The 15,558-nt window shown below is 43.2% G+C and overlaps 1 protein-coding gene across 4 annotated transcripts in view; it reads left to right on the top strand.

The window, feature by feature from the left end:
- The window catches only part of OPHN1 (oligophrenin 1), a 224,918-nt gene that overhangs the window by 120,494 nt on the left and 88,866 nt on the right, over positions 1-15,558 (top strand). For all 4 annotated transcript variants that reach the window (XM_016158194.2, XM_016158197.2, XM_016158195.2 and 1 more), the window contains one exon: positions 14,925-15,026. In XM_016158194.2, the coding sequence (XP_016013680.1) occupies positions 14,925-15,026 (102 nt within the window). The remainder of the gene's footprint in view (positions 1-14,924; positions 15,027-15,558) is intronic.

Genomic DNA, 15,558 nt, shown 5'->3' with positions numbered 1-15,558 from the left:
TGCCCATAGTATGATGTTTTCAGTTCTCTTTCATGGATGTCCTTGCCAGGGAAAAGGCCACTGAATTGAGCCTTTGTGTGGTCTTCGGTGGGACGAGGGCCAAACTGTCCAACACATCTGAGTCTGTATTTAACCCACATTTTGGTTGGAGCTGGTGTGGAAGCTGTGATACAGCGCGTTCTCACCGAGTACATGGCCAGCAGGAAGGCACTGGCTGCGAGGCACGGGGTGGTCAAACTTGTTGCTGTTTCTTCTCCACGAGTAGAGGTTATAGGAAGAAGTTTAGCAAAAGGACCTGTTCTGGAGTCAGCTGTGGTTGACAAAATACAGAACCTGGAACCAGGCATAAACCCAATAGTCAGGGGTAGATGAAGCCAAAGGAGTCAGTCTGCCCTGCATTGTCAAGGCCAGCGCTTGCCCTGGGAGCGAGGGGGGAGTTTAATGGCCACGAGAGCGAGTTAGCAGGAAGTCAGGTAGTCAAAGTGCCCAAGAGCTAAGCTATGTGACAGTGATTTTCAAGCTAACGTTAAATATTTTACAAGCCTTGCAAAAATACTACCTACTGGGTACTTTTTTGTTGGTATCTCAGTTAAGCGTTATTATCCACATCCTATCGACGAGAAAGCCAACACTCGTAATAGCCAAATAACTTGTTCGATGACATGATATTATTAGCAGAAGTACACTTCGAGCAGATTTCTGTTACTCCAGAAGCTGTGTGCTTCCCTCTGCATGGCAGTCCGCACCTCGTTTTGTGAGAGGCTCTGGAAAGATTGGAAAAAAAAGATTAATAATACCTATCAACCGTTGAGTGGGTAAATGGTTGTGACAAGTTCACATTCCTCTACAGCCATGACAGTGACTGAACTAGGGCTGCCGTGTGGATGACAAGGGGGAAAGAGGCAGTCATGCCTACTGTATGAAGTTCAGAAACAGCTAAAACTAAGTGATGGCGTTAGAATTCAGGATAGTGGTTACACCAGAGTGGAGGGATTAGTCACAAAAACAGGCACTAGGGGGCCTGGAAGCAGGTGACGTTCGGGTTTTGGTTTTTGATCTGAGCGCCGATTACACAGGTGTGTTCAGTTGTGAACACTTTTTGAGATTTGTGCCGAGTATTTTTCAGAATATTTGTTATTGATTAAAATTTCAACAAAGAACATTAAAATATTAATATTTCTTTATAGCACGTCTTCCAGTGAAAGTTGGGTGTGCATGTACTTCCAAAGAGGCAGGGGTCGGGGGAAGCTCTGTGCATATAGTCTCCTGATAATCTTCACATACAGGCCTTGCATTATCGAGACTTCCGCTCCCTTTCCCCACGTGTGTGATTTTCCCTACGCAACATGTAGTGTCATTTAAACTGGACTCTGGATCCAGGCTGTCTGGCTGTGTGTCCTGGATCTTCAGTTTGCTAGCTGTTGAGCTTGGGCAAGTCACTTAACTTCTCTGGGTCTTAGTTCCCTTATCCATATGGGATGAATAATAGTATCTACCCTATGGTACTAGGATTGAAGTGTTAATATGGGTAAAATGCTTAGAACAGTGACACGTCACAGTAAGCGTTATATCCTGTTTATGAAAGAGGAACAATTACACATGTATTCTTCTTGTACCTTGCTTTTTTCACTCAAAATTAAATATCTGAGATGCACGTGTGCTTATATATTTAATTGGAATTCTTTTATTTTTGTCACTATATTAAATATTGCATCATGAGAATACATCATGATTTCTTTAACCATTCTCTCGTTCCTCGGTTCAGCAAATGTTTGTGTCTCTACTCCGTGCACAGGAAAAAGCAGTCACTTGTGGAAGATCCGCTCTTGTAAATACAGAGCAACTCCGCTTGATAGCAAATGAGATCATGTAAGGTACTGGCATACAGTAGGTCCATTTGCTCAAGCGATCCAGGACACACCCGCACTGGCTGATAAGCTCATGCTACTGATGAGACCCTTTTACAAGGTAACCTGTCCCTCAGAAATAGGAAAGTGGCTGCATTTAGCTTGAAGAATACAGGGTTCAAAGGGAGCATCGACCCAATCGTTGATGATAGAGCATGGACCATGTCCCAGGAGGGGGTCCCATCTGTTTTCTTTGTCCCTTGCCATCCTTCACTAGAGCAGAGGGGAACTTGAGGGCACATAACCCCTTGAATTGGATTGTGATTTGTGTATTCTGATTGTTTTTTTTTATTTAAAGATGGCAAACATTTTATATCTGAGGTGGCCAGTAAAGTGGCTTCTTGCCACATGAGGTTGCTGCACACCTGAAATGTGTCTAGTGTGACTGAGGAACTGAATTTACAGTTTTTTAATACTAATTAAATTTCAATAGGCACCTGTGGTTAGTAAGTACAGTTTAGGTCTAATGAATATATTTTGTGGGTAGAGGAAGGTAGGGGAGCTAACATTAGTCACACTGCCCTGTGAGGAAGATGTTATCCCTGTTTTAGAGATGAAGAAACCAAGGATCAGAGAGGGTACAAACTTGCCCAGGGTCACACAGGCTTCAAAAGATAGGGCCAGGATTTGAACGTAGCTCTATCTTGGCTTGCCAGTCTTCACATCTAATCCCTTTATCCTGTATGGTGAGGGTATAATTTAATTCCTGCTTCTCAGCTCCAGCAGTAAACCAGAAAAGTGTAAAATTGAATGCGTTCTAACAGGTCATTTCAAATTCCTAACTGCTAATTTGCATGAACAAGTGGGTTCGTTGAAGCTCTGGTATATTCAAATTCCAAGGGCTTTGGTGATGATTTTCTCTTTTAAGATATTCAGGAGGAATAATAAGTGGCCAGGAACAAAGTGACCAAATGAGTCAGTTAGGCTTTTTGTAAACTTGCAACCAAAAATCATTTCTAACATTATATTATATCATATTTCTCCAGAGAAACAGAACCAATAGAAACAACAGTGGCTCACGTGACTCTATAGCCAGGTAAATCCAAAACCTTTCAGGTAGGACAGCAGGTGGGTGAGCCAGTGAAGAGCCGATGTTGCAGCCCAAGTCCTTTTTTCCTTAAGATCTTCAACTAATCTGATGAAGCTCACACACATTATGAAATCTAATCGGCTTTACTCGAAGTTTACCGACTTAAATGTTAATCTCATCTAAAAATTACCTTCACAGCCAATCTAGACTGGCGTTGGACCAACTATCTGGGCGCTGTGCCTGACCGAGTTGATGGGTGGAATTTCCCATCATGTACCGTAAGAACACATGCTGGTGCTTTAGGGCCTCTGACGGTCGGCAGCTCCACGTACCAGTCATTGGCCTCCAGATATTGTCTGCGATTCTCCTGGACTTTATCTCAAGGTCATAAGATGGCTGTCTCAGATGGACACACCACACCCTCACATGTTAGCAGGAAAAAAATGTCTCCCTGGAGCCAGCAGCACATTTTCCCTTATACCTAGCTGGCCAGAACTGAGTTGTGGGCCTATGATTGGCAAAGAGAAATGGAAGTACCGAGATTTGCCCTTGGCCTTGTATTTCCCCTGAGAGCATTGCCGCCTGCCTGAAGAAACGATAAAGAGGGAGGTGGATGGTTGTTAGGCTGGCAGTCAACAGTGACTGTCATAACGGCCTTTTGAGGATAGAGATGTCAGACCCTAACCAGGAACCTCTGCGATATGCTCAAAAGTCAGGAAAGACAGCATTTCTGCTTATTGCCTAGAGTACTTTAATATAATAACCACAGAGGAGCGTTCACCGTATCTTATCTTCCAAAGACCGAGGACATCAAAGAACGAGGCAGGGAGGGTGGCTCCTGCAGGGTCCATGCCACAGGAAGCTGGTGGCAGAGCCAGGGAGAGAGCCCTTATTCTCACTCCAACCTTCCTGCTCTGTGCATCAGATTCGGTCCGGAACTTTGCAGTCTTAAGCATTTTAAAAACTTACACGAACATCATCCTTCCCTATATAACATAGGTCTATTGTGGTTTTTAATTTAAAAAAAACTAACCTAATTTGACTTCTTATTATCTATTCATATCGTAGGTTGTAGATATTCAAAGCTATTAGTCTGACGTGACTTTCCAGATGAGGGAACGAGGCTTAAAAGGTTAAGTGGTCAACGCCGGCCAACGGCTTCTTAGTAGGGGACAGGGGGAGAGGATACAGGTCACCCAACCCCTAGTCAGTTGTCATCACACTTTCCTTCAAAGATAGTGTATAATCATGATGTTCTAGACGGGTCGGCCTTGCGATGTGTGCCCAGGTCACTTAGAATCTTATCGGCATCCTTGCAACCTCGAGGTGGGGCGCACCGCTGACATGGCCTGGTAGCCCCAGAGCTGTGGCCCTTGCGTAACCCTTGTCTGCTCTGCTCATTTCCCTTTGGATGAATTCAGATATGCCTCTCCACATCACAGTTTCCTTATATGGAAAAAAAGGCGAAGGGAGCGAGTGACGTAGTTTGCCTTACTTCCAAAGTCCTGTGAATGATAACGAGCCAGGACAAGAACTAGAAGCCGGGTCTGTGGCTCTGAAAATCAAGAAGTAACCTGGAAGTTAGGCCAGTGTCTATCCCCATGACTAAATTAATAGAACTCTTCATTTGACATTGTAGGCAGTGAGAGGACAAAAACCTTACTTCAAACCGGAATTGTACAGCTGAAGAGAAGCTGTTGAGAATAATATTTTCCAAGCATTCATTTGACTTCCCTCAGTCTTCCAGTTCCTTATCATCAACATCAATGTGGCCTTAGCAGACATTCAGTACCTTTTAGGTATTTACTGTAATTATCTCTTGTGACTGCTGCAACCACTTAATGATGCGGGTACTATTATCTTCATTTTGTAGATGAGGAAACTGAAAGTGAGGAAAATGATAACGTTAAGTAAGCTGGCGTTGAGTTTGAGGGTGAATTTTCATATTGGGAGAGAGTTGGATATTCTCGGTAGATGACATTGCCTGCTGATATGTGTGACAATTTAGTTTGGGCTCCAGTTTTTATTCCCTTAAGAAATTTTTCATGGCCAAGAAATACTTTTGAGGGAGCCTTAGGAAACCTTGCATGTTGGTTAGCTATTGCATTAAGAATTCTGTGTAACAAAGCACGTCGGACATCAGTGAAGTAAAGCAGTAAGTGTTTCTTTCTAGTTCACATGTCTGTGGGGTGGCTGGGGCAGCTCTGTCGCCCTTGGTTAGGTTCGAATGGGTTGGCTCAGGATGAAGGTGCCATTTAGGTCTCTTCCATGTGTCTCTAAGTTTCAAGGATCGGGGAGGGTGCTTCTGGGCCATCTTCTTTTCATGATGATGACAGAAATGTGTGGCAGGTGATCTCGGGATTGTGAGGTCTTCTAAGGCTGGGTTCAAAACCGGCACACCGTCACTGCCTCATGCATTCTGTTGCCCCAAACGAGTCATATGGCCAAACTTAACATCAGTTAGCAAGGGACAGTTTCTGCCTCTAGCTGGAGGAACTGAAGAGTCATGTGATAAAGCACATGGATAGAGGGAGGGATGAAGGTTTGGGAACAATACTTCAGTCTTTCTTGGCCTGGCTGAAAGTTAGTGGTGATGAAGGACCAGCAAGTGAGAGTTAGAGAAGCTATTTTGATAAAGACTGAGCGATGTACTACTGGGAAGAGCCTTGGGGTTAGAAGATCCAGATTTGCGTACTAAGCTTGACATTCATTTGGTAGGACTTTGAGGAAGTCATTTGCCCTCATGATATTTGAACATTAAGGATTGATGAGATCTCTTGTAGTATTTTCATTTTCTAGATAACGATGCTGAAGCAATAAGGCTGAAGTGATTAACCTAAGTTCAAATAGCTGAGTAGAAGCAGACTCAAGCCTACAACCTAGAGTTCTATTTCTCTTCCTGTGTCTTCATCACTACAGAAGAGGAGATATTTGGAATGGCATGGAGAGGAGTTTCAGCCCTCCATCTTTCTTCGTGGAATTAAAGTTGTTTTCTTGTGATTTCATTTCCCACATTGGAAGGCTCATCTCTTTTCCATTTTTTCCAAGGGCCGAGCAAGGGGAAGTAGGTCAAGGTCATAATGGGACGGATTGAAGTTCAAGCTGAGGTAGTAATTCCGCATTAGACGGTGGTGGCCTCCTGTAACGTCATGGCATTTGGACCCTGTATGTATACTTGTTTGTTAAACATTTATGTAGTGCTCATCTGGTACCAGATGTAGCCTTCTAAATACTCTGCAGATATTAATTCGTTTAATCCTCAAAACCACCCTGTGAGGCAGGAGTTCTTATTCACTCATCTTCAGAGACTGAAAGAAACAGACAAAAAAGCAAGCAACACCAAAGCAAGGAAAGGCCAAACGCCAGCGCTTGGGACAGCTAGGTAATCGCCACCGTGTGCGCCGCACAGGGACCGCAGCGGTCCTTGGACCGGTTCCAGAAGCCTTGCCCTAGAGCAGTGCACTCTGCATCCTCGCCGGCCAGTGCAAGGCCCACAGACGTCGCAGTTGAACAGACCGGCTCTGCTCCTTTTACTGGTTGTGTGACATGGGGACGTTACTTCGCCTCTCCAAGCCTCCGTTTCAACTGTAAAATGCAGGTAATGATGAAACCTCCCTCACACGGTTATTGTAAGTTCAAAGTGAGACCGTGAACAAAACATGCTTGGCACCCAAACGTGAGTCCTGCTTCTGCAAAGAATTTCTATTTTTAAAATATCTCTGGAAGGAGTTTGTTCGGGCCCTCAGAAGCGGGCACCGGTGGATTGATCTGCATGACTTACCGTCTAGCATTCGGTGTCGCCGTCTCTGTGTGACCCATGGAGAGCGATGAGGCCATTTCCCTCGGGGCAGGCGTGGGAAGGGGCCCTGTGTGTCTTGGCTGTCTGGGAGGTTCACACGCTGTGCCGTCTCCTTTATCCTAATTGATCCTGGCCTTAAAAATGGTACTGAATCGGAATTTTGCATATAGCGCTGATGGAAACTCTTATATTACGCTGTGGAGTTTTCTAATTTGTTATGTTCGTTACTTCTTCTCTGAACCCCCAGCAAGAAACTCTTACATGTGTGCCGGTGTCCTTGTGAAGAAGGTCTGAGTATGTCGTCACATGCCAGAGTCCCCATGCCCTGTGGATAGCTGCGTCGCCCTCCCATACAGATAGTAACGCCCCATCCACCCACAGCTCCCAGCCCCGCACGTGCTGCGTGCTGGATCCCCCAGGGACTGGTGCACGTGGCTGGCGGAGGTTACATGAGCTCACGTCCCCTTCCAGGTGGGAGGAGGAGGAGGAGATCAACAGCGGTCAGCTGCGCAGCCGGTCCTGCCAGCCCATCATCCCAGCTTCAGTCGGGCTGAGGAGCAGCCTCCTTGGCACAGAGGGAAATTTGCTGAACCAGAAGCAATGTTTCAACCATTGCGATTTACGTTCAGTTCATCCAGCTGGACAGAAGGCTCCGGCTGGCTGAGCACGGTGTTTCCTAGGCATGTCGCGTGGTCCTCAAGCAGTTCCTGTCCACCTGCTCATCTGTTGCAGGTCCTCCTAGTGGGAGAGTGTGAACACGAAGCGCATGACACTGCTGGCTGGATATTTACTGTTTCCTCAGTGCTCACTTCAATCCACTAAACTAAAAAAAATATTTCTAAAAGACGAATGTAAGAAACAGCCATCTCCACAAGTAATTTGTTCTTTATTTACTCCGACTCTGTTTATTTGTGGAAGGTTACAGCTAGCACATTAGTTAACATCAGGGTGTGTGTGTGTGTGTGTGTGTGTGTGTGTGTGTGTGTACATATATTTTTTTTTACAACCAAAAGGAATATCAAGCTGCTTTTGGGAGTGTGTGTGTGTGTGTGTGTGTGTACATATATTTTTTTTACAACCAAAAGGAATATCAAGCTGCTTTTGGGAGACATCTCCTGTCCTTGCTGGTCTATGAGGGTCTCAAAGGCTGATTTCTGCTTCAAGATTCCCCTCAGAGCTGAGCCCATGCCTAGTACAAACCCATTTACTATATTGATCGCTAGCACATCTAAGATGATCTTATGACTGTAGTGCCGAAATCATGTAGAGAGGAAAAGAAAATTGTTTTTGGCCTGCAGACTTAATGCCTCTGTTGATTTGTTCTCTTTCACTCTCATGTTCTTATTCTCTCTCCGGCTTAATATTTACTGAGGATCTGCTCTGTGGCACGCTTCTGGTACTTGTTATATCTGGGTGTACAGAGATGAGTAAGACACAGTTCCTACTCGCAAAGAACCACAGTCTCAACTAGCAAATAGATAATTACAGTACACTGGGATTGGTTCTCATTATATACACAGCACTGATCTCTCTCTCTCTCTCTCTCTCTCTCTCTCTCTCTCACACACACACACACACACACACACACACACACACACACTCCCAAAGCCTGAGTAGGACATGAGGCATGGGCCGAGACTTAGAAAAGATGTCTTGGAGAATATGATACAGGAATGGAATCTCTAAGGATAAGTCGGAGTTAGCCAGGGACGTGGAGTATGAGCGAAGAACATGGCTTGTGCAGGTAGAAGTCTGTCAGGGCATGCACCAGCTGTCTCCCAAAGGATCTGTATCTTCTCAAGGCGAAGAGACTTGCAGTCAATAGTGAAGACTTTGAGCAGGGGAATGGAGTAGATTTTGGCTAGTTTGCTTCATTTCTTACTGGTTGCATGGCCTTGGGTGAGCCATTTAATCTCTCTAAAGTTTGGTTTCTACATTTGTAATTCAGTAATCATCATGTTTATTATAAGGTATCTGATAATTGATTACATGGGGGTCATGTGCCAGAAAAGGCAGTGTATTAGAGCTGCTCAGAAATTATTTTATTCTCTTTTGTTCTCATCTTTGATTCCTTGCTTTGCATGGTAGTTTAACAGTTACATCTGGAGCACCTATTATGTAAAGTTGCAATACTAGGCCCTAAGGACAGAGTTGAATAAGACACAGCCTTTAGCCTCGAGGAGCTCAAAGGTATGTGCCTGGCTGCGATGATGATCAGGATACCGTGGCTTCCTGTCTCCTTTCTGCCATTAGGCAGGCGTCTGCCCATTCGTCCTCTGGCCCTCTGCCAATTTCTCCCTTTCCTCTCCTTACTTACCTTCTTCCTCCCATCTCAGACAACATCCTGGTCCCCCTCCTACCCATTCTCTCTCTGCCCTTTACTTGTCTTCTTTTATTCTTTCTCTTCCATATAGAAACATACTTAAGTCTCCCCTCTAGTAAAAATAGAGCGGTATCCTTGCCTTCAGGGTCTGAGAAACCACAGCATAACAACTGGTGGCAGAATACTACAGCAACAGGGACCCGAGGAGTCAGCATTATGTAGAAATGATGCCAGGTGGCCTCAGGTTGGTCTATTATCATGGAACAAAGAACCTATTTCAGTGATAGGAGGGAGAGAGTGACTAGAGTGATCAGTATTGTCCAAAATCAAATAGGATCCAGTTCTGGAGAACCTGATTACTGATGGAAGGACTAAGGCATAAGATCTTAGGACTCAACCGAGATGCAAGGTAGGAAGTGGGTCTCATGAATCTCGGTGTTTCAAATGGGACACAAAGTCAAAGTCAAGCTAGTAGCCACACTGACATGGTGGCGAGTTCAGTGTATGGGGCTACAGTTCCCAGTCCATCCCGCCCCATGGGAGGCCTATGCTCAGCAACTGCAGCCAGGCCAGACCTCTCTGAGCATATCAGGCAGCCTCCACTCGTGGAGGAGAAGCAACTGGCCAGCTAAGGTCTCTTAAGTTTCAATAATGACATGTTGGAGAAAAGGCATTCTAAATGGAGGAAATCACATGGGCAGAAAATCAAAGAAAGCCCAGTATGAAAAGCTTGTCATATCACATTTGGAGAACATAGAATACTCCCGTATGATTAGAAGTCAGGTGGTTCATACAGGAGTGTAGGATATGAGACTGGAAAGGAGATTAGGGTGAGACTTAAGGGCCTTGAACGCCAGGCTAAAGAGTTTGTACTTGGTGTCCAATTAAGTCTACTGTCGCTATCCCATATCTAGTGTATTGGGATCTGGTTTCGTGGTATGCTGTGTGTCCTTAAAGCATTTACTTAATTACATTTTTCCTTATAAAATATATGATGGTCAGAAGATTGTCTGTTTCCAAATCGGGAAATTGAGAGTAAAAAATTATAAGTTTTTTATTTAAGTTAATGTAAGTAATAAATGGAACAGGCTGATTTGAACGTGGTTTTGTGTGCTTTCCATAATCTAGTAAATGGAAAGGTTAAAAGCAAGGACTTTAGAGTTGCATCTGGGTTTGAATCTTGGCTCCTCCACTCTAGATGTGCAGCTGAGACAAGTTAGTTCTCCGAGCCTCAGGCTCATTCCTCATCTGGAAAATGGGATAACAATAGTCACACAAAGTGGCTTGCATGAGGATTTAAAGAGGCAGTGCATGTAAAATGCTTCACCGAATGACTGGCGAGTAATGCTCAGTAAATGGTAGCTATCACTATTATTACGTAGAATTTCTATCTGAAAATGTGATTTTATTGCCCAGAATAGTAGAGTAAAAGGAGTTAGTGCAATACACTTATTGGCAGGAGGTTTGTGTGTTTCTAAGCCAGCCCAGTAGTCTGATGCTGTGGTCATATTTGGACAAGAATTTAACGCTTCTTCTACAGCCGAGGTTGCAAATCGCTTCACTGATTTGGCTCACAAATATTTATTTTGTCCCACTCTAAACCAGAGACTGTTCCACATACCGTAACAAGACAGAGTTTCTTCCCATGCCGAGCTTACGTTACAGTGCGGTGGACATCCCTCCAGGCAATAACTTTAATTAACTGTCATAATTTTTAATGGTTTATGATGTTCTATAACATAAATGAGTCATAATTTAGAAAACAGGCTATTTTCAGGGTTTTTTTTGTTTTATTACTGTTAATGATGCTATAACAAACATCCTCACGATACACGAAATGAAGTAGATAAAACAACAGTTGTATTGGAAATGTTTAAGATGTGCCTCCCAGAAACTGATTGTAATGGAGAAAAAATAAGTGGCGATACCAAACTCTTAATAACACAGTAAGTTTGAGCCATTAGATATACATAGAATACACATAACACTGTATCTAAGAAACAGAGATGATATGTCCTTCAGGAGAACACAGGGAATATTTTCAAAATAGAATATGGATAAGGCTATCCGGGAAGCCTAAAAAATTCCAAAGAATGAATTTCATATAGACTTCTCCAAGCAGAAGATAATAAAAAATAATAATAATAATGAATAGTAAAACTTTCCATATTTGGGAACTAACACAATGGTGAAAATTTTTGCGTTAATAAAATACATTTTAGAATGCAATGGTAATGGAGTCACTATATCTCCACGTATGTGGGACACACTTCAGCAGTACGTAGAAGATAGTTTATTGCTTTAAATATACTGATCCACAAAGAAAAAAGATGAAAAACATATGTGATGAACATTTAATTCAGGAAATTGGAAACAATAGAGCGTACCCAAGTAGCCAGATTCTTAACGTGTAAGAGTTAAGGTTAGAAATTAAGTTAAGGACAAATATAACAATAATCAAAACCGATAGAGATTATTAATGAAACCAAAAATTAACTAAAGACTGAAAGGATTATCAACATAGACCACTGGTAAGGCATATCAAAGAAAGAGAAGATGCAAATAAAATAGAGAATAAGGAATAAAATAAATGAGATATTTCACACTACAGAGTTTTTAAAGACAGAAATTATAAATAGCTATATGCTAGTACATTTGAAAAAAAAAGAGAAGAATTAAATTACTAGAGAAATAGGAAGGGCCAAAATTTGGCATTAGAAAAAATAGAGACTCAGGAGACAAATAGGTATTAAAGGGATTGAAATGGAAGTTGAAACCCTTCATTCTGTACCTTCCTCTTGATTTTGCTATGAACCCAGACTGCTCAAAAAAAAATAAAGTCGTAAGGAAAAAAGCAAAGCCTCCCTTTACTTATAACAGATGCTAAAGTATTAGCTGATTCAAACGATTATACCTATAATCATTTTGTAAAGGGGAAAAGCATATGCTTATCTGAATCTAGAATTGAAGGGAAATTCCTTCTCGCAATAATGGTTATATGATTAAAACCTATAGCAAACACTGTACTTCATAGAGAAACTAAAATGCATTCTTCTTAAGATGAGGTAGAAGGCAACAATTCCATTAATCTACTGCTGTTTAACCCAACCCCTGAGGGCCCGGTCAGTGCTGTAAGGATAAAAATGAACTAAGTGTATAAAGATGTATGTTATCTGCAGATGATATAAATATCTAACTGGAAAAGTCAAAAAATTTATAGGCTTAATAAGAAATTCAGTGGGATTGGCAATTATGAGAGTAAACTACAAAAACCGATATTATTTTCAGTGCATAATAACCATTCAGTAACTGCAGTAAATAAGAATACCATGCATATTAGTAACAAAAATGTATAAAAATCCAGAAATTATTTTTAATGGGAATACATAAACCATTTTATTGAGAAAAAAATTAATAGTAAAGGGTGTGGAAGAAAACCTAAATAGAATCGGAATAAATTTGAGACATTCAATGCTCTCAAATGTGTTTCTGTAATATTACTCTATAAATGAAAATACTTAGTTTGGTTTTTATGCTGATGCACATTCAGAAGTTTGAAGGTTCGCAGTTAGCTAAGTCAGGCTTCTAAGTGATGACCGAGGAAGGGAGATTTGCCCAGCCAATCACCATGACACACTGCAGCATCAGCAGAGTCAAAACTGTGGTCCTGGCCCCCAAACAGAAGACCAGTAGAACAGAAAAGAGAGCTCAGTGTCAAACTCATGTAGGAATGTCACAGGAAATAAATTGAGCACTTCGAGTTACTGGGGGTAGGAAAAATCGTTTGACAGGTGGTTTTGGGAAACTGGGTCACCGGAAAGAGAAATATAAAAGTGGCTTTCCTCCTAACTGCGCAAACAGAGGTGGGTTCCAGGTGGATTACGGGTCCGGAGGGGAAAAGTTAAACCTTCGAAGGTGTCTTCTGTCCTGTTCCTCTTCTCCACGTGATCATCTAAGTGGAAGTTCAAGGTCTCCAGGATTTCAAAGAAACCCTTAGGAGTAAAGCCTTCCGAGGGCGTCTCATTTCGCTTTGTTTTCATAGTGTGTGCTCGTCTTCCTTAAGTGTCACTTAGTAAAGAGCTTTAAAAGACTAACAGAGATTTTATCTGGCGTTTTCTTTTTTTTTTTTGAAGGGGGGGTGGGGAAGGCAGGAACATTACTCAGCCAGGAAAAGGAAAGAAGTGCTCACATGTGCTACAACATGGATGAACCGCGAAAACACTAAGCTAAGTGTAAGAAGGCATGCACAAAGGCCACGTATTGTGTGATTCCAGTTATATAAAATGTCTAGAATAGACAAACCTATAGAAATGAAAGTCAGTGGTGGGTCCTCAATGGGGAGGACAGCGGGGGAGTGGGAATGGCCACGAATGGGTATGGGGTCTCTTTTTGGAGTGATCGAAATATTGTACAATCAGATAGCATTGGTAGCTGTACAACATTGTGAATATGCTAAAAACCCCTGAATTGTCCACTTTGAAAGGGTGAATTTTATGATATGTGACTTATATCTCATCGTTTTTATTTTAAAAATGGAAGTGAAAGTGACCCACACAACTTTTATCTGTTCCTAGAGTAGTCACTGACATTTTGTGACTCCCATGCTTTCTTTAGACAATTGCTACTTTAAATAGATTCAGCCGCTGGAAGAACAGTTTACCCGTCCTGTGTGTGAAAACCCCTGTGTTTTGGCGTCTGAGTTGGGCTGGCGCTGTCGACCTACTTGAGTTTTATTCGCAAGGCCTCCTGAGTGTAATTCCTCCCGTGATCATCTGGTTCCCTTTCGACTCTGTGCAGTGAAGCAGACGGACCTGTATATTATGTGACCCGGGACAAGTTAGTTCACCTTTTTTGAACCTTAATTTCCTTTCCAGTGTCTATTTCTTGGTGCCGTGAAGACTCAACGAGATAATGGATTTTAAATGCCTTGCATAGTCCCTGGCCTGATAAGGGCTTCACTTAATGTTGGCTTCCTGTCTGATTAAAGTACATTCCTTACAGGATAGGGGTCACTCGGCTCTGTCCTGGCTTTCTGCCCAGCAACAGATGGCTTCTAGAAATAACCCATTGGTGCGGTAGATTTTTTCTTTTTGTCTCTGAGCCCCTCGCTGTGCTTCTTCTAGTGCCTGGCACACTGTAGGTGCTCAGTGAGATGACACAAACCTTTTACACGGATGTCCCAGCACGTTGTAGACAGGATCGTGGAATATCCACATTAGTATATGACAAGGAGGCAGGGTTACTATTCCTTTGGAGACTGTGTGTGTGATTTCCAGTTGTGCCGAGAGGCAGAGAGCTTAATTAAATGTCACACTTGAGGAAAGTGACGTCTGAGTCCTCCATCCTCCATTGAGGTTTTCACCTCCTGCCTTCCAGTTAAACTTTTCGGGATCCCCCCTCATTTATAGCATCATCTTTTAATGCGCAGTAGTGAAATGCTTCCGCAACGCCAATGCCTCATCACCCATGGAGGCAGGCCCAGGTTTCCATTGGCCTTGGAAATGTTTTCCTTCATGCTGTCTAGACACATATGTTTAGTTCACTCTTGCACTCCTTCTCCATCCTTTAAAACCTTGAATGAGTACTCCATGACCATGTCAGTCTCTGAGCCGTGGCTCCCAGAGTCTTCAGCTGTCCCGGTGGGAACTGCCCTCTGTGTAGATGAAACGATTCACGGTTGTATTTGAGGAACTCAAAACTGCTGAGATCAATACAAAAGCAAATGCTCTCCTGCCTTTTTTTTCTTCCCAGGAAATAGAGAGGTTGGCCACATGAAACCAGACACTGCGGCCTTCATTCTTGGTTCTGAGCAAAGCCAATTAAACCAATAGACATCTTATTCTGTGCCTTCTCTCCCACGTCTAGGAGCGGAAAAAGAAATTTGAAAAGGATGGCGAGAGATTTTATTCTTTGCTGGACCGACACTTACATCTGTCTTCCAAAAAGAAAGAATCTCAGTTACAGGAGGTACGTTCACAAAGCCGGTCCCCACCTTCCACTGCCAGCCGTGCCACACTAACAGTGGTGGCTTGCTATGGCAAGGCTTTCCTTGGGCTCCGCCTCGGCCGGAGGCCATGTGTCATAGCCGTGCTTGCAGGTAGATCCATGGCCTGGGACTCGGGCCTCCGGCTGCTCCACTAAATCACGGCATGATTTTGGATCAGGTATTTCTGTCTCGGCCTGCACTCCCCTCTCTGTGAGAGGGGCAGGGGTACCCCGCAACCTCCAGAGTCCCTCTCAGTTCTAGTTTTCCGATTTCAGATTCCACATGAGGGGAGACTTGAAGCAGTGTTGTGTTTGCTGGATTAGGAGCTAGTCTCCTTTTTTCCTCTGAGGTATTCTAACATTGGCTGTTTTGGGGGGGTCCTGCACTAGGACTCCAGCTTACATGGGACTTATGTGGACTTTGGGTCAAAGAAGCCACTTTTTGGTGAGTGCCTGCCACATGCCAGGGTCAGTGCTGGATACGACGTGGGATGACAAAGACCATAAGACAGAC

The sequence above is a fragment of the Rousettus aegyptiacus genome, unplaced genomic scaffold (assembly GCF_014176215.1).
Source record: "Rousettus aegyptiacus isolate mRouAeg1 unplaced genomic scaffold, mRouAeg1.p scaffold_m13_p_9, whole genome shotgun sequence".
Classification (NCBI taxonomy): domain Eukaryota; kingdom Metazoa; phylum Chordata; class Mammalia; order Chiroptera; family Pteropodidae; genus Rousettus; species Rousettus aegyptiacus.
Note: the sequence above shows the minus strand (reverse complement) of the source record. Positions and strands in the feature narration are given on the sequence as shown.